General features: G+C 45.8%; 1 protein-coding gene across 2 annotated transcripts in view; it reads right to left on the bottom strand.

Annotated features, from left to right (window-relative positions):
* Positions 1 to 2,268: 2,268 nt before the first annotated feature.
* MGLL (monoglyceride lipase) overlaps positions 2,269 to 18,844 on the bottom strand; it is a 263,894-nt gene continuing 247,318 nt past the window's right edge. For both annotated transcript variants that reach the window (XM_029601313.1, XM_029601314.1), the window contains one exon: positions 2,269 to 4,512. In XM_029601313.1, the coding sequence (XP_029457173.1) occupies positions 4,366 to 4,512 (147 nt within the window). In that variant the 3' untranslated portion in view covers positions 2,269 to 4,365. The remainder of the gene's footprint in view (positions 4,513 to 18,844) is intronic.

The following is an 18,844-nucleotide window of genomic DNA, read 5'->3' as shown; positions in this document are numbered from 1 at the left end:
CTGCTGTATGTATCAGTGTGTGGGGCCTATCTATGGTACTGCCCACCTTGAACAACATAATGGCAAAAGTGACCAAGTAGGAGTATTTACAGAAATGCAAAGATGTTCTCCTCTGTCAAGAAATAAAGATGAATAGCACAGAAAAATGTCATACTTTTACTTCATTTTCGACCCAAACTGCTAACCAGAATGATTTCAAATACTTTAGGTAGTGTAGCTGCTATAAGGAGAAAACCATCTCCTCCTTTTTCCTATATCTCTTCCCTTGCCCAGCAACTCTGGAACAGAATGTCTAGTGGTGACTATCAGGCCAATACAGAATGGTGTGCTAAGCCGAGCGCATCATTAGCCCCCGTTTGTCCGCGCGTTTTCCACGCGCTATTTTTACCCCTTATACAGTAAGGGGTAATAGCACGTGGAAAACGCGTGGCCAATCCCCCCGAAACTAATAGCGCGCATCACTTGAAAATGCATGCTGATGAGCCTATTAGTTATTCACCCGCAATACAGAAAGCAAAATGTGCGGCCAAGCCACTCATTTTACTTTCAGAAATTAACTCCTGCCATAGGCAGGAGTTAATTTCAGACAGCACCAGGCAAGTGTACAGAAAAGCAGAAAAAACTGCTTTTCTGTACACCCTCTGGCTTAATATCGTAGCGATATTAAGTCGGAGGCCTCAAAATTAAAAAAAAAATTTAAAAAATCTTCTTAAAAAAAAAAAATCTGCCCATGGCTCGCGGGTTGGAAAATGGATGCTCAATTTTGCCGGCATCCGTTTTCCGAACCCATGGCTGTCAGCGAGTTTGACAACCTGGGCGCACATTGGGAGAGCGGGCACTCGCCTCGGAGCGCCAGCTCTCCCACACAGTTTACTGTATGGGCCTGTATGTTCCTTAGGGGATTTATGTTCTAGATAAGCTTATGCTTAATGAATACCTGCCCCCTTGCCACCTCCAGCCCCTTCTTTCCTCCACACACACTCTGGCACTCAGTGGCTTTGTAATTCTTAAAATATAAATGAGCCTGTGAGCCACACTTGGCTTTGCAGATGTTTGATGCCTTTTGTTTGCGAGAGAGATCTTTCAATCAAATACATTCTCTGCACCGAGTGACATTTTGTGTGGTTGACAAACCATGAAAAAAATACATAAAAACAGAGAAAAAAGAGTGTCCCCATTAAAATAACCCTAAAGTGTTTTATTGTTGCTTTGCTGCTCTTTGTTACTTTTCATTGTATTTAAGAAGCAGCAACGAGGTTGACACAGAACAGGAATACTCAAAGCACCAAGTGTAAGGGAGCAGAAGTTTCTTTCAGTCACAAAAATATCATTTATTCCTGCTCTATGGTATTATTTTAACCTCTTGTTAGATCACTAACTTGGTTGGACCTTCTCTCCTTCCTTGCAGTTTAATGGTATCGGCAATTGTCCTTCAGTCAGTCTTTTCTGACTGTGGTCATATAAGCCTTTCTCTACAGTAAGAGATGCAATTCATACATTTAGCGACCTTCATTTTCAATTTTTATTTTATCTTTCAGGGGAATTCCAATGTTATAATAACAAATTAGTGGAAGAATGATTTTGTTATAAAAAAAAACAGGACAAAAATCAGGGGAAAAATGTTTCCACTGATTTTTTTTGTTCTAACATTGAAATTCCCAGGAAAAGTAAAATAAAAACTAAAAACAAAGGTGGCTATGTACATTTAGGGGCGGATTTTCAGAGCCCTGCTCGCGTAAATCCGCCCAAAACCGGGCGGATTTACGCGAGCAGGGCCCTGCGCGCCGGGAAGCCTATTTTACATAGGCCTACCGGCGCGCGCAGAACCCCGGGACTCGCGTAAGTCCCGGGGTTTTCAGAGGGGGCGTGTCGGGGGCGGGCCCGAACCGCGGGGCGTGTCGGGAGCGTTCCGGGGGCGTGGCTACGGCCCGGGGGCGTGGCCGCGCCCTCCGGACCCGCCCCCAGGTCGCGTCCCGGCGCGCAGGAGGCCCGCTGACGCGCGGGGATTTACGCCTCCCTCCGGGAGGCGTAAATCCCCCGACAAAGGTAAGGGGGGGGTTTAGACAGGGCCGGGCGGGTGGGTTAGGTAGGGGAAGGGAGGGGAAGGTGAGGGGAGGGCAAAGGAAAGTTCCCTCCGAGGCCGCTCCGATTTCGGAGCGGCCTTGGAGGGAACGGGGTAGGCAGCGCGGCTCGGCGCGCGCCGGCTATACAAAATCAATAGCCTTGCGCGCGCCGATCCAGGGATTTTAGTGGATACGCGCGGCTCCGCGCGTATCTACTAAAATCAGGCGTACTTTTGCTTGCGTCTGATGCGCAAGCAAAAGTAGGCCTATTCGCGCTTTTTGAAAATCTACCCCTTTATGTGAACATATGGAGGATAACTTTCAAACGACTGCGCAGCCCCATATATACATTCATATGGCCGTGCGTAGATCTACTACAGTATTTTATAATCTGCATGTATTGGGTATGCATAAATTATAAAATACACATATGTCTACTCTCTAGCAAAAGCACATATTTTTCCTTATGTGTGCATGGCTGCAGTGTTTTGAAAGCACATATTTTTCCTACCTATTTAAAAAATATACACGTGTATATTTTATGTGCGAAAAAATTGTGACTTGTGTAAAACCCTGTTTACACAAGTTGATATATTTTACATGTGCACGTAATTGAAATCATCAGTTTCCTGAAACCTCCACCAGTTCACCCAGTCCAGGTTATCGAGACCCTCCTAATTCTTCACTCCCTCTAGGTCACACAGACATCCCTACCGAGTAATAGTAAACAATAGACAAGTCTGATATTAGTTGTGCATGATAATTAGCAGATGTAAAATTATGCAAATAACTTGCCAAATATATGTGTATAAGCCTCTTATAAAATAGCAACTTGCACACATACTGCTTGGCCCTGCTCCGGAATGCTCCTAGACCACTGTTTTTTTTCACCCATAAATGTGCTCATGAGACCAAAAATACACGCATACTTTTGATGTTTATAAAATAGCGTGTACATGAGTACAAGCTACTTACTCAAATATATGCTAATTTTATGCAGTAAATGTTTTGAAAACTCACCACTAATTATTCATGCTACTGAGGGAGATACAATCTTCGCCCCCATGCTAGAGATGAAAATTTTGAAGGCTCATGCACAACCATACAGAAAATAGGCACAGATTTACTAAACTATTCTGGGCTCAGTTTTGCTAGTACTACAGATCAGGATTCTGGTCCTCTGGAATCTATCTCACACAATCATGCAACTGGTTGGTGGGTATTCTTTCACTTACATTTAGAACAGACTTTATGGATTAAAGTGAAAGTATATTTCCCACTGTCTCTCTGATCTGCCAAATGTCATTCAGGTCCAGAGACCATACCAGGTCACATAGCAAAGTCGCTATGTCATAGTGATATACTTGATCCTCTGTTCTATTTTCCAGCAACCCTGGTGCCCTTGTAGGTGACAGAAGACGAACGGATAGACAGCGTGACTGGGGAAAGAATCAGAAATGCTCAGATACACTGAGTGCTGTGCCGCTGAGGTAGATCCTCCTTGTCTTTTAAGATGCAGAGCATGAAGGGACTAAACATGCTTCAGAAGTGCTCTTCACTTTCCTTGGTCACTATAAGGAGCATTGGAAAGTCTAGACCACACTGTACAGATATTATATTAATATTTTATCTTAAATAAAACATTTACAGTTTAAGTATGGTAGATAACAGAAACTATTTACACACAATAGTAAACAGTTTCATTTTGTAGTACATCCTGATTCATTTTCAAAGCAGAAAGTCTTTTTTAAGGAAGAAGTGTTGGGATACTTTTATATGAAATTTGTCTTCTTTCAAGTTAAAGATGTATTGCTCTTTATTCTCCTGGGTGTTAGTCTCTTGTGTATGACACTGAACAGTCACTGGTGATGGGCCAGGGCAGACCTCAGCATGCTAAGCGCTTGACAATGCTTTGCTCTGTCTTCCTGCCACAGGGAAAGTGCTGAAATTTTATTCCTTTGCCTGGATTATTGCAGAATAAAATCAGGGACACAGTCAAGTTGAAATTCAATGATATCTCAGTCTATGTGAGTAATTCACATTGTTACAGAATATTTGGGGGTAAAGTGCAGGAATGATCATCCTCTCCTTGTTTGCTGGATCTTCCCACAGATAGAAAGGCTTTTTGTGTCTCGTACTGCATAACAGGTATAGATGAACCAGAATGCCTATTTTAATTAAAATTGTCTAGGCATATTCCTCTAAATTAATATTATCATAAAAAACATTTCAATATCCCCTTCACCTTGATATCCAGGAGATCAATAGGGAGCGTCCCTGAACAGAAAAAAGCAGACAGTCTTTAAGAAGTGCCTGTTGATTCTCCGACCACTCCTGCTCCTGCTGCTGTCACCATCTTTTCTGTCAACCATGTCTCTATTTCTTTAAAAACAGCACTGCTGACCTCTGGTAGCTCTTTATGAAGAACATGATAAGCTTTGTCATACACCTGCAAACATGATTAAAAACATGAGGAAAAGAGACAACAGTGACACTAACACAGGTTTCTCAGGAAAAAAATAAGCTTAGTTGCACTGAATAGAAGCTGAAATAGCTCCTACAGTAATACAGCATGACTGCAGCATGCATGCTTTTACAGTAGAGATGTGAATCGCGTGCCCGATCGTCTTAACGATCGGGTTCGGCTAGAGGGGGGAAAAATCTGATCGTGGGTGATGTGAATCGGAATTGGTTCCAATTCACATCGTTATTTTTTTGTAGTGAGGCCCGACCCTTTAAAATTAACCCCTTACCATCTTTAAAGATGGCGCCGGCCAGCCAGTGCTCCTACCATGTGACAGGGGCTGGCCAATGGCACGGATACCCTGTCATATGGTAAGGGCAAAGGGCCATCGGCGCCATCTTTATGAGTGGCAGCCGACGGCCTGAGAACGGGAGATCGTTCCTGGGACCACCACTAGACCACCAGGTATGTTTTGGGGGGATCGGGAGGGTGGGGGAAGCTAAGGGGTCGTTTTTAAAGGGTCGGGTGGGTTTTTTTTTATCGGGCCATCGGCGCCATTTTTGAGTGGCAGCCAAAATGGCGCCGATGGACCGAGAGCGGGAGATCGGTCCCCGTGCCCCCACTGGACCACCAGGTACTCGTAAAAAGTTTTGGGGGGGTTCAGGAGGGTGGGGGAAGGTAAGGGATTCATTTTATAGGGTCGGGGTGGGTTTAGGGTTTTTTTTGGTGTGCCGGTTTTCCCCGCCCTCCCCCCTCCCCCAATATACGATTTTTCACGATAAATTGGGGGAATTTCTATTGTATCGCGACTCTTAACGATTTTTGACGATTTAAAATATATCTGACGATTGTTTTAAATCGTCAAAAAACGATTCACATCCCTATTTTACAGTAGGAGGTAAAACTTGTGCAAATGTGCATTTCCCTTGGGAAATGAACCAGCATTTCCCTTAGGGTAAAGCAGAGTTGCTTACCTATAACAGGTTTTCCCCTATGACAGCAGGATGTTAGTCCTCACACATGGGTGACATCAGTCTATTTTTTTCCACGGAGCTGTCATCTTGTGGATTCTGAGCTTGTGCTCTTTTTCTGTATTCAGCTTTGCTCTGTTCTTACAGTTTTTGTAAATGATTCTTTCTAGAGCTGCAGCTGTTTTCTTTCTTTAAGGTAATTTTATTCTTTCTCTTTCTTTCCAAATGTCTGCCAGCCGCATGGTGGGGTTTCCCCTGTGCAGCCTGGCAGATTCTGTTACTATTTACAAAAAAAAAAAAAAAAAGTAAAAGCACACAACTCCTGCAGTTTTGTGTCTGTGTCCTTTCCTTCCTCTGTCTCCTTTTTTTCTTTTTTTTTCCCGGTGCTGAAGAGACTGAAGGACTCTGCCTAGGGGGCAGGGTGATGACTACAACTGCACATGCTCAGTACAGCATGTTCGAGAGTTCTAAAGTTCTGTGCCGGGCTCCATCCGATGATGTCACCTATGTGTGAGGACTACCATCCTGCTTGTCCTAGGAGAATATTAGGATAGGGATGCCACAGGGGCAGCATTCACAAACATCAGGGCTGGGAGGGAGTCTCAGCCATTACACAATGACAAAACCTAGTGGCAAAATTCAGGGCACACACTACTGGGGCTGAAAGAAGCTGTGGTCTGTGATCTCTAGCTGAGAACTCTCATTGGAATGGTTTGGCTACAAGAAAATTTGGTAGAGGAGAGATACAAAAATGGAGAAAACCCCTGGAGTGATTGGGAATTAAGGTTCATGATGCCATAGCCCAGTAGAGACTGAGTTGCTGAAATCTCAAAGGAGTAGGAAGAAACTTCTAGGCAAAAAAAAGAAACATAGAATATAGAAGAGGAAAGGACAATCTGTTTCCATAAAGGAAAATTAGTTCTTACCTGTTAATTTTCGTTCCTGTAGTACCACGGATCAGTCCAAACCGAGGGTTGAGCCTCCTGTCCAGCAGATGGAGACAGACCAAAACTGAAAGGGTATCTATATCAGGACGGAGACTACCCTGCAACCCTTCAGTATAACCATTGTCAAAGCAGCAAAGGCATAAGGTCAAGCAAGTAACCAGGTAACTTTGAAAGTTGTTGAACAATCAAACAATAGAACAATTGAATGAACTGTATAACTAACAGCTCTTGCATGACTATCCCTGATCATCTTAAAGATGCTTCCGGTGCCTGCCATGAGAATTCAATAGAGCTATGCAGAAATATTCCTATAAGAAGGAAAAAATAGAAAAATAAGTTCGAGCGGACAGACCGAGGAAACACGGGAGGGCATCTGGACTGATCCGTGGTACTCCAGGAACGAAAATCAAAAGGTAAGAATTAATTTTCCTTTCCCTGTATGTACCCGGATCAGTCCAGACCGTGGGATGTACCAAAGCTTCCCTACAAAGGGTGGGACCGACACAGTCCCGCTCGAAGCACCTACCGACCGAAGGAACCAAACACTGGCGCCTGTACGTCAAGGTGGTAATGTCGAGCAAAGGTATGCAGGGATTTCCACGTAGCTGCCCTGCATTTCTCCTGCGGAGAGACAGATTGACTCTCCGCCCAAGATGTAGCCTGAGAGCGCAATGAATGAGCCTTTAAGCCCTCAGGAACGGATCGGCCTTGGCAGATATAGGCTGAGGAAATCGCCTCCTTCAACCACCGAGCGATCGTTGTCTTAGAAGCTTGGTTGCCCCTATTTGGACCTCTCCACAGAACAAAGAGATGATCGGAGACCCGGAAGTCATTAGTAACCTGAAGGTAACGCAATAAGACGCGTTTCACATCAAGGCGGTGAAGGTCACCCCCAACTGGACCTCCTATATCCTCAGGGGAGAACACGGGAAGTTCCACCAACTGGTTGACGTGAAAAGAAGAAACACCTTCAGCAAGAAAGAAGGCACGGTCTTGAGAGAAACTCTCGAATCCGAAAACTGCAGGAAAGGCTCCTGACAGGACAATGCTTGAATTTCCGACACCCTTCTGGCAGAACAGATGGAAACCAGGAAGACAGCCTTGAATGTCAAGTCCTTGAGGGTAGCCCGACAGAGAAGTTCGAAAAGCGCTTCGCAAAGAGCCCGAAGGTCAAGTGGCCCGGACGGGTGGCTTCAGATGCTTGGCGCCCTTGAGGAAACGGATGACATCCGGATGAGAGGCCACCGCATGACCCTCAATGGCGCCTAAAAGGGAACAGAGGATGGAAACCTGAATGCATAAGGAGCTAAAAGAAAGACCCTTAGAGAGGCCCTTCTGAAGAAAAGAAAGAAGTATAGAAACTGACGGCGAGCGAGCGAGCCGAGACACCCGACTCTGCGCAGGCAGTTTAAAAGATTTTCCAAACACGAACATAGGCCAGAGACGTAGACTGCTTACGAGCTCGTAGCAGAGTGGATATAACTTCTTCTTTATAGCCCTTTTTCCTCAATCTCCGCCATTCAAATGCAATGCCGCTAGACAGAAGCAATCCGCCTGGTTGAAAAATACGGGACCCTGCCGAAGGAGATGTGGGAGATGGCTGAGATGAAGAGGACCGTCCGTCGCCAGATTTACCAGATCTGAGAACCATGGTCTGCGGGGCCACTCGGGTGCCACTAGGATGACTGGACCCCGATGGAGTTCTTCTGAGAACTCTTCCCACTAGTGGCCAAGGAGGAAACACGTAGAGGAGAATGTTGGGAGGCCAGGGGAGGACCAGAGCATCCACTCCTTCCGAGCAATGCTCCCTCCAGTGGCTGAAGAACCTGGGAGCTTTGGCATTGCTCAAGGTTGCCATCAGATCCAGGTGAGGAGGACCCCACCTGTGAACAATCAGATCCATCGCCCCTTCGGACAACTCCCACTCGCCGGGATCGAGACGTTGTCAGCTGAGAAAATCAGCTTGTACATTCTCCTTGCCTGCTATGTGGGAGGCAGCTAGACGATCCAGGTGCCGCTCGGCCCAGGCGAGGAGCTTGCTGGCTTCCAACGCACCAGCTGACTCCGTGTACCCCCCTGACGATTGATATAGACCACCATGGTGGAATTGTCCGAGAGGATGAGTACCGCTTTGCGGCGGAGTATCGGAAGAAAACCTTGAGGGCCAAGCACACAGCCCGAGCCTCCAGACGATTGATGTGCCAACGTGACTGGGCTGGAGACCAGCAGCCCTGCATTGTCTGGTATTGACAGACCGCTCCCCACCCGGAGAGGCTAGCATCGGTCGTGACTATGATCCACTGCAGCGTCAGTAAAGGCATTCCCTTGAAGAGATGCGCCGGCGACAGCCACCATTGTACTTTTTTGAAGGTGTTAATAAACATGTGGATAAAGGTGAACCGGTAGATATAGTATACTTGGATTTTCAGAAGGGGTTTGACAAAGTTCCTCATGAGAGGCTTCTAGGAAAAGTAAAAAGTCATGGGATAGGTGGCGATGTCCTTTCGTGGATTGCAAACTGGCTAAAAGACAGGAAACAGAGAGTAGGATTAAATGGGCAATTTTCTCAGTGGAAGGGAGTGGACAGTGGAGTGCCTCAGGGATCTGTATTGGGACCCTTACTGTTCAATATATTTATAAATGATCTGGAAAGAAATACGACGAGTGAGATAATCAAATTTGCAGATGACACAAAATTGTTCAGAGTAGTTAAATCACAAGCAGATTGTCATAAATTGCAGGAAGACCTTGTGAGACTGGAAAATTGGGCATCCAAATGGCAGATGAAATTTAATGTGGATAAGTGCAAGGTGATGCATATAGGGAAAAATAACCCATGCTATAATTACACGATGTTGGGTTCCATATTAGGTGCTACAACCCAAGAAAGAGATCTAGGTGTCATAGTGGATAACACATTGAAATCGTCGGTTCAGTGTGCTGCGGCAGTCAAAAAAGCAAACAGAATGTTGGGAATTATTAGAAAAGGAATGATGAATAAAACGGAAAATGTCATAATGCCTCTGTATCGCTCCATGGTGAGACCGCACCTTGAATACTGTGTACAATTCTGGTCGCCGCATCTCAAAAAAGATATAATTGCGATGGAGAAGGTACAGAGAAGGGCTACCAAAATGATAAGGGGAATGGAACAACTCCCCTATGAGGAAAGACTAAAGAGGTTAGGACTTTTTAGCTTGGAGAAGAGACGACTGAGGGGGGATATGATAGAGGTGTTTAAAATCATGAGAGGTCTAGAACGGGTAGATGTGAATCGGTTATTTACTCTTTCGGATAGTAGAAAGACTAGGGGACACTCCATGAAGTTAGCATGGGGCACATTTAAAACTAATCGGAGAAAGTTCTTTTTTACTCAACGCACAATTAAACTCTGGAATTTGTTGCCAGAGAATGTGGTTCGTGCAGTTAGTATAGCTGTGTTTAAAAAAGGATTGGATAAGTTCTTGGAGGAGAAGTCCATTACCTGCTATTAAGTTCACTTAGAGAATAGCCACTGCCATTAGCAATGGTTACATGGAATAGACTTAGTTTTTGGGTACTTGCCAAGTTCTTATGGCCTGGATTGGCCACTGTTGGAAACAGGATGCTGAGCTTGATGGACCCTTGGTCTGACCCAGAATGGCATTTTCTTATGTTCTTATGTTCTTAGAGTCGGAAAGTGGTAGTATTGCCTGGAACTGTTCGGAGCATGGCTTCCAGCGGGACAATGCTTTCTGTAATGGTTGCATATGCGCAAACGCCCAGGGGACCAGGTTTATGGTGGAGGCCATGGTTCCTAGAACCTGTAGGTAATACCACGCCGTGGGAAGTGGAAGCAAAAGGAAGCTGTGCACTTGATCGAGATGCTTGAGTGCCCGAGCATCCAGGAGAAACACCTTGCAGACCCGGGTATCGAATCGAGCTCTCAGATATTCCAGGACCTGGGAGGGCTGGAGATTGCTCTTGGAGAAACTGATTACCCAGCCGAGGGACGTTAGAAGAGCTAGGACCCTGTTGACCGCTAGCCTGCAGAGAGTCGGTGACTTGGCCCGCATGAGCCAATCGTCCAGATAAGGGTGAACCAATATTCCTTCCCGCCGTAGTGCCGCCGCCACTACCACCATAACCTTGGTAAAGGTGCGGGGAGCAGTGGTGAGACCGAAAGGCAGCGCATGAAACTGGAAGTGTTGATCCAGGATGTTGAAACTGAGATACTTCTGATGCTCGGGCCGAATCGGTATGTGGAGATAAGCCTCCGTCAGGTTGAGGGAGGCCAGATATTCGTCGGGACGAACTGCCGTGATCACCACCCTCAGGGTCTCCATTCGAAAATGGGACACCCTGAGAGCATGATTGACCCTCTTGAGGTCCAGGATGGGACGAAACGAATCGTCCTTCTTGGGGATGATGAAGTAAATAGAATACTGGCCGGCGCCTTGTTCCACCACTGGCACCGGGACTATCACTCCGAGGTCCTGGAGTCTGGCAAGTGACAGCAGGCCTCTTTAGACGGCCACAAGGAGAAACGAGATAGAGATCCGGTAGGTCCCGTGCAAATTCTAACGCATAGCCGTGTTCTAGCACCTCGAGCACCCACTGATCCGATGTGATTTTGGCCCATTCCTCGAAAAAGAGGGAGAGACGCCCACCTAAGTTTCGCACGGAGGAATGGACCGGCCAGATCTCATTGGGTAGTGGACTTGGTGGCCTGATGTTGCTGGTTACCCTCTCTGAAGGCCTGACAGCCCCGAAAGGAATGAGACCAAGACTGTGACCTGGAAGTGGATCTCCTTGGAAAGGAACTGCGTGCCCTACTATTGTACCGGCGTTGTCCCCGGAAGCGGGTACGTGTCAGGAAGAATGATTTAGACTGTTTAGGGCGGTCCTCAGGCAGCTTATGGATCTTGTTCTCACCCAAGGATTTAATAAGCTGTTCCAGGTCCTCTCCAAAAAGCAACTTATCCTTGAAGGGGAAAGTGCCCAGCTGAGCCTTGGAAGAAGAGTGCACGGACCAGTTGTGCAGCCAGAGGAGGCGCCGGGCCGACACCGCGGAAACCATCACCTTGGCCTGGACGTGAAGCAAATCATAAAGGGCATCCACCTCATATGCAATGGCGCCTTCCTCCAAAAGCTCCACCTGCTCGGCCTCTGCAGCTGGAAGATCCTGGGTGCTGAGTAATTGCTGAACCCACCTGAGACTTACCCGCTGCATGAGACTACCGCAAATCGTCGCCCGGACTCCCAAGGCTAAGACCTCAAAGATCCGCTTAAGGAAAAATTCAAGCTTGCGGTCCTGAACATCCTTTAGAGCCGTGTCACTCACCACTGGAATCATGGTATGCTTGGTGACCGCAGATACGGAAGAATCCACTTTGGGAACCTTCAGCATGTCCAGTCAATCTTCAGGAAGTGGGTAGAGCTTCTCCGTAGCCCTACCGACACGAAGACCCGTCTCAGGAGCTTCCCATTCCCATAACAGAAACAACTTATGCATGGGATGGAAAGGAAAAGTGCGCAGAAGAGACCTGAGTCCCACCAGGACTGGGTCTGCGTTTGCTGGCATCGCGGCTGTCACCGTGTCCTCTGGGGGGCATCAATCCCCAACTCCTGTAGAATGAAGGGAATGAGTGGCTCGAGCTCTTCCCGCTGAAAAAGCGGAGGACTTGGGGGTCATCTCCCTCAAGGGGAGGGGCTGGTGTAGAAAATTCATCTTCTGGATCCCGGGGGGGAGTCCGCGGGAGGCTGTGGTGAGTCCAGAGGAAGGGGAGCCCCCGGGACCACCCGTACCGGGAGGGAACTGGGCGCCTCCGGTACCACTGGGGGTATCGGAGCAGGAACCCCAGGAATTTTAGGTGGGGGGGGGCTGGGAGGGACTCCTCATCCTCCTGCAGGCTTGTTAGATAAGACTTGTGCAGGAGAAGCACAAAGTGCACAGAAAAACGGGACCGCAAACCTTTTTCCGAAGGTGGGAGGGGGAGGGGGGTTCCGGGACATCACCCAGAGGGCGCACCGGACTCAAATTGGGGGGAAATACCTGCAATTCTAAGTCCTCTTCCTCCTGTAGCCCTGAATCTGCATCGGCAGTAACTCCCAAAATGGATGCTGTTCCCACGGTTTCTCGGGACGGGAACAGCCTGGCCACGTGTCGGGGAGCGCGTCCCCGGGCTAAATTCTTCGGTGCTGCAAAGAAGGGGCCCTACCCACCTGGTAAGCAGCCGGAACAGAGATTATCGCGGGAGAGCCAGGAGGCTGGTTCTCCATAAGCCAAGAAGACATTAGATCACGACATAAGAGCAGGGGAGCTGCCGCGAGACAGAAAAAAATCAGCTGGGGAAGGAAAACCCCTGGGGAGAAGTGCAGGCGAACGAACCCTGCACTCTCCCGCTATTGAGCCGCAAGGCTCAAACAAAGCCCCTGCCTCTCTTGTACCCCCAGTCAACAGGTACAGAAAACAGCTATATCTCCTCCTTTTTTTTTTTTTTTTAAACAGGGGAATGAGACATCCCTGACAGAGAGCCCAAGGAAAGAAAACTTCTCGGGTGAGGCAGGAGGCTAGGGGAAGTGACTGGCACCACCAGTATTGCCCCCACTAAAAGAGGTCACCGGGAAAGGGAGCATAGGCTAACCAAGTCAAGGGGCAAGCCCCCCAAGAGTGAGGGAGACAAATCTGTCTCCTTGACACAGAATAAGAGAGAAAACTCTTTCCTTTTTGTTTTTTTACTTAGAATTTGCACAATAAATACTTACTTGAGCTTGCCCCACAAGAAAGAAAAGAACCCCGCCGAGAAAAGTGCAAGCTAAAAGGGATCCGCAGGATGAGCTGTCTGGCATCTGCTGGAGACAGACAAATACTGAAGGGCTGCAAGGTAGGCTCTGTCCTGATATAGGATACCCTTTCAGTTTTGGTCTGTCTCCATCTGCTGGACAGGAGGCTCAACCCATGGTCTGGACTGATCCGGGTACGTACAGGGAAAATGTAGTATTCAAGTAAACAATGACCAATCAATGTCACCAAAAACCATCCACCTATTAAAAAAATAACCCAACCACACACTAAAGCAAAAGAAGCTGCCAACAATAATCATTTTGTGGATTTTTAGCCTGTCTTCCAATTTTTGCTAAAAGGGGCTTACAGCATTTTTTAGAATTCAGGTACATTAAGACCCTGCTCCAAAGAGTTTACAGTCTAACTGGGTACCTGAGACAATGGGAGATAAAGTGACCTAACCAAGGTCACAAGGATAGTCAATGGGGGAAGTAGGATCTGAATCTTGATTTGCAGCCCATTGCTCTAATCACTAAGCCACCTCTTCTCCTTCAAAAGGGAGTTATAGTGTTAGTTGGAAGTTAGGATTTGTCCTTATCAATTAAAAAACAGAGATTGGTTTGTATGAAGATGGACAGGATGTGTTATTTACCTCAGCAGTAAACACTGGCACATGTTAAGCCAAGGATAATATTCACATTGTCATCTTATGAATGTGACTATGAAAGGAAATTATGGGCTGATTGTTGTGCTGAAGTTTCTCTGAGATCCTTTTAAAGAGGTTTTAGAGAGAGAGAGAGAGAGAGAGAGGGAGAGTGTAATGACAATGTCAGTCTGTCAGATGCCTTCATTGACTTTGTCATGACACATGTGTTTGCAAATGCAAGCCCACAATCAGGCCGATACAGTAAAGCGCGGTCGTTGTTACCCGGTTTTTAACCCGCTTTGGACGCATGTTTTGGACGCGTAAGGCGTACCCGCGATTCAGTATCGGCTTTTACGCGTCCTTACCGCTTGCCGAAAAGGACGCGTATCCCTTTCTGCCCGCTGCATGTATATGACATGTTAATGATCGGATTAGCTATTCCCTCCGATACAGTAATGTGCGCCCAAATTATCACCCTGTTAACCAGCTTATTTACCGCATCTTTAACCTGAATATTTACCGCCTACCCTGTCCCTGGCATTAGTGTGGTGTTCAGTCAGCTTCATGCTGGACAGCGCCATGGACAACATGTATATACTGGCTCTGGCGATATTTTTCATTCGGTTGAGAAGCAGAATGAGAAATGCTCGATTGAGAAATGCTCAAAATGCTTGGCAGATTGGAGAGGCGAACAGGGGAGCCCAGCAGCAAGGGGAACCCATCCAACCGGAGAACCCAGCAGCAAGAACGGAGAACCCAGCAGCAAGACTGGAGGAGGTATGTGTTCTGTTTCGGTTCAACTGTATCATCCATCTCTGGGCGTCTCTGAGGTCCGGACATGGGCACCTCTATGGACACCGGAGAGATGGGCGACCACTAGGCGTCTGCTAGGCGTCCTGAGGCTCCGGGGTCCAGCGGAGACATGGACGCCCATACGGACGTCTCTACGGACGCCCATATGGACGCCCTATACAGACGCCCATACGGACGCGGCTTGGACATCCAGCCGGGCGCTCAAGGCAGCAGAGCCTACAGGCGGGAAGATCCTTGAATGGAAGCTGCGACCTCAGACGTCCAAGGTCGCGGCGTCCGTTCATGGACCTTCCCGCCTGTATCCGGGCATCCATGATCGGAGGCACCACTGCCTTGAGCCACGGCCGGACGTCCAAGGTCGCGGCATGGACATTCGGCCCAGCGCTCAAGGCAGCGGGGTCTGTAGAAAAGAACCATCCACTTACCTGGTGGAATGACATTTGAAATGACATTTCAAATGACATTTGAAATGACAGGTACCAGCGCACACTGGATACTGTATAGGCGCTGCATATCGCTCTATACAGTAAAATGGATTGCGAATGCCTACCGCTTCATTGACGCGCTTTGGACTCCGCTTGGATTTGCGTCTAATTTGAATACTGAATCGAGCGGTATGTGAACCAAAATATGCACGGCAAACGAGCGGGCGCCCGGCACTGCCGCACTGTTTCTTACGCGTCCTTACTGTATCAGCCCGAATGTAATATTGTCAATTTCTGCTGTAGAGGTATGTCAGTCTTTGTGAATGGAGAACTAGAGAACCTCTCCATAAACAGAAGAAAGCTTGATAGCTCACAGTCTGTCATACAAACAGTTGAACCTATCCAGCAGCTTAAATTCAATCTCAGTTTAGAGTTTCTACCATGAGGTAAGATTCTGGATAATGTTTCCCCAGGAGGTAACACAAATAGTATTATGGGCATTAATTAAAATGAATATAATAACCTAGTTAAGTAGATGATGAAAGAACAAAACCAACTAACCCATCCAGTCTGCTCAGTTATTCCTGTCCACACTGCTAAGGATATATCCTTTATTGCACCCCCAGGATTTCAGATCAGTTCTGCAAGCAATCATATTTTCTAAAATTGATTACTGCAACTCCCTTTTACTTGGACTCCCTGATATCTCCCTAAAACCGCTACAAATGCTCCAAAATGCCACTGCCAGGATCTTAACTAAAGCAAAAAAAAGGGACCACATAACACCAATATTAAAAAATCTCCATTGGCTCCCTATAAAACACAGAATCACCTACAAAACCCTTTCATCCATTCATAAATCCATTTACAAAGCCTCATACCTAGACCTCAGGATCCCATTCCAGCTACATACCTCCTCCCGTCCACTGAGAACTGCGCAAAAAGGCTCTCTGAAAATCCCTCCACTTAAAATTTCGTCAAACAAAAGAGCCTTCTCCACTGCAGGTCCGATCCACTGGAACTCTCTACCATCGGATCTTAGGCTTGAACAATGCCCCCTCACTTTTAAAAAAAGACTTAAAACTTGGCTTTTCTCTCAAGCCTATGATTGAGTACTATCCACAAATCCCTCCTCCAGGTCTATGCCATATAATACCTCTTAGCTCAACAACTAAAGAATTAATTTTCCAATCCCTCTTGTCTATTTTGCAGATATCTTATTCATAACTGATTCATTTTAATCGCCTGTATATAACATGTCTATTACTACTGTTGTTGTTTTAATGTTATTTGTTATTATTATTTATTCAATTTTCTCCAAGTTCATTTTCCTGTTCCATGTAAGACTCGCATGTTAAGTCACTCCAATGTTATATGTAAACCGAAATGATTAGCAACATTGTTGCTAGAATTTCGGTATATAAAAAATGTTAAATAAATAAATAAATAAATATCCCAGATGCCAGCCACAAAAGCTTGACCCCTGTAGGATATTATATTTTAACCAACTCTTTGGTTCTCCACTGCCCTAGATAGTTAAGCATGCAGGATCCCATACTTACTATAACATTCATTAGCTACTCTCCCCCATAGCTTATCTCCAAGTTTTGTGATCATTTAAACAATTATACAAATACCACTGTATCATTATTACTTTCCCCAACAAGATCTCTTGTCCTTAAATTCATTTTCTATGGAGGATTTCCCCGTTCTGTGATTTATTGAAGTTTGAATGATTCTATCATATCCCCCTATCCCTTATTTCTTGCAGCAAGAAATATTAGGAGCCTCATGATCTCAATGTGCAAACATAAGCTAATATGTTGTAAATATGTTTCTGAGGTGGTAAAAATAGTAGTTTTAGGATTCTGGCACAACAGCATGCAATGCTTATAGGAAAATTGGTATTTACCTGAGAATGTTCATTCCTATAGTAACACAGATCAGTCCAGACCCCTGGGTTTTATACCCTTGCCAGCAGATAGAGACAGATAGCAGAGTTGCTTACCTGTAACAGGTGTTCTCCCAGGACAGCAAAATGTTAGTCCTCACATATTGGTGACATTATCAGATGGAACCCTGTCACGGAATACTTTTGTCAAAGTTTCTAGAACTATATAACAGAGTGCTACCTGCAGTCCCTCAGAATGGAACTGTATCCAAGTCAAGATGCCAAAACTAAAACAATTTTAATAGCCCACCTTAATTCCCATGAACAAGAGGGTGGTGACGCTGTAACATGCTAAGAAAGAACTAAACAAAAACAGCTCAGTAATCTACTAACAACTCTGCAGTAACTGACATAAACTATGAACATGAGCAGATGTCTCTCCTCCTTATACCACGGGCGAGTGTCTGGACTGATCTGTGGTACTACAGGAACAAAAATTATCAGGTAAGAACCAATTTTAATTTCCTTGTACATACCCAGATCATTCCAGACTCCTGGGATGTACCTATGCCCATTAAACTGGGTGGGGCACAGAGATTCCTGCTCACAGAACACTCTCACCAAAACTAGCCACAGTCTGAGCTCCGACATCCAACTAGGGTTGCCAACTTTTCCATAGACCATGACTGGACACTTGAGGACTCTGGGGGGGGGGGGGGGGGGTGAGAGGAAGCACAAGGAGGTGTGTTTGTTGTCCCTCATTTGCATAAATTTGCATATACTTCAGATCATGCCACTTGGAACTCATGGTATCAGGCCTATTGTAACATGCATTGTTTGTGGGCTTGGCCCTTAGAAAGCTATGAATAAATTGAATTACTACTACAATATGGTAAACTTCCCAGACCAAAACAGGATAAACTGCCAGCACTCAAACAATAACAATCTTACTCATGAAAAGGCAATAGTGCAAATATTACACCAGGCCCTAAAACACCAATACACCTTCTATTATGGAAAAAGAACAAACTAAGCTGCAATAGATTCCTCCACAGAGGCTACATGCTAGTTTGCTGGCTACCTCACCTCAGTCACACATGCAGTCAGACAGTTGCCAAATACAGAATAAAGAGACCATAGTATAAATAAAAACACATAACAAGAACTGAACTGGAAACCGCAATGCTACATGCAGTACAATAATGGAAAAACAGAAACATTACCATTTCTCATAAAATAACTAATAAATAAAAAAATATAAACCATCAATTGTTATAGTAAAACCATATTAATAAATAGAGTAAATAATTCAAAACATTTGATGAAGAGAATCTCCAATATGTAAAAGCTCATTTAAACTTAAAAACTTCCAAACCACCAATAAAATATTTAAAAACAGCAAACTAATCAAATAACACCCAATAATTAAGGATTTAAAAACCTCCAGCTCTCTATACCTGGGAACTTTTGATTTTCAGTCACTCTGAGATTGTCATGGATTATTGGGGATTGGAGGGAGGCAAGGGGGATGCACAAACTTTCCTCTCTCTCTCTCATATATACACATACGTTATTCTCTCATAGACACACTTATTGCTTCTCTCTCTCGATGGATACACTGACACACACGCTCTATCACATATCCTATCACTGCCACATACTCCCTCTCATACATATATTGTCCCTGACCCTCTCTCTCACACATGCTGTACAAATTATTGTTATAAATGGAGGGGACGAGCCTCTTGCTGGGCAGGAAAGGTGGACAAGGAAAAAAGAGGGAGGGGTTCACTACACTTGTATACTGCATGTGTGCACCTACCACCAACTTGCTAAGGAGATTTTGGCTTCTCTTCAT

Source organism: Rhinatrema bivittatum, chromosome 4 (genome assembly GCF_901001135.1).
Source record: "Rhinatrema bivittatum chromosome 4, aRhiBiv1.1, whole genome shotgun sequence".
In the NCBI taxonomy this organism is placed as follows: domain Eukaryota; kingdom Metazoa; phylum Chordata; class Amphibia; order Gymnophiona; family Rhinatrematidae; genus Rhinatrema; species Rhinatrema bivittatum.
This window is presented reverse-complemented; position numbering and strand designations above follow the sequence as displayed.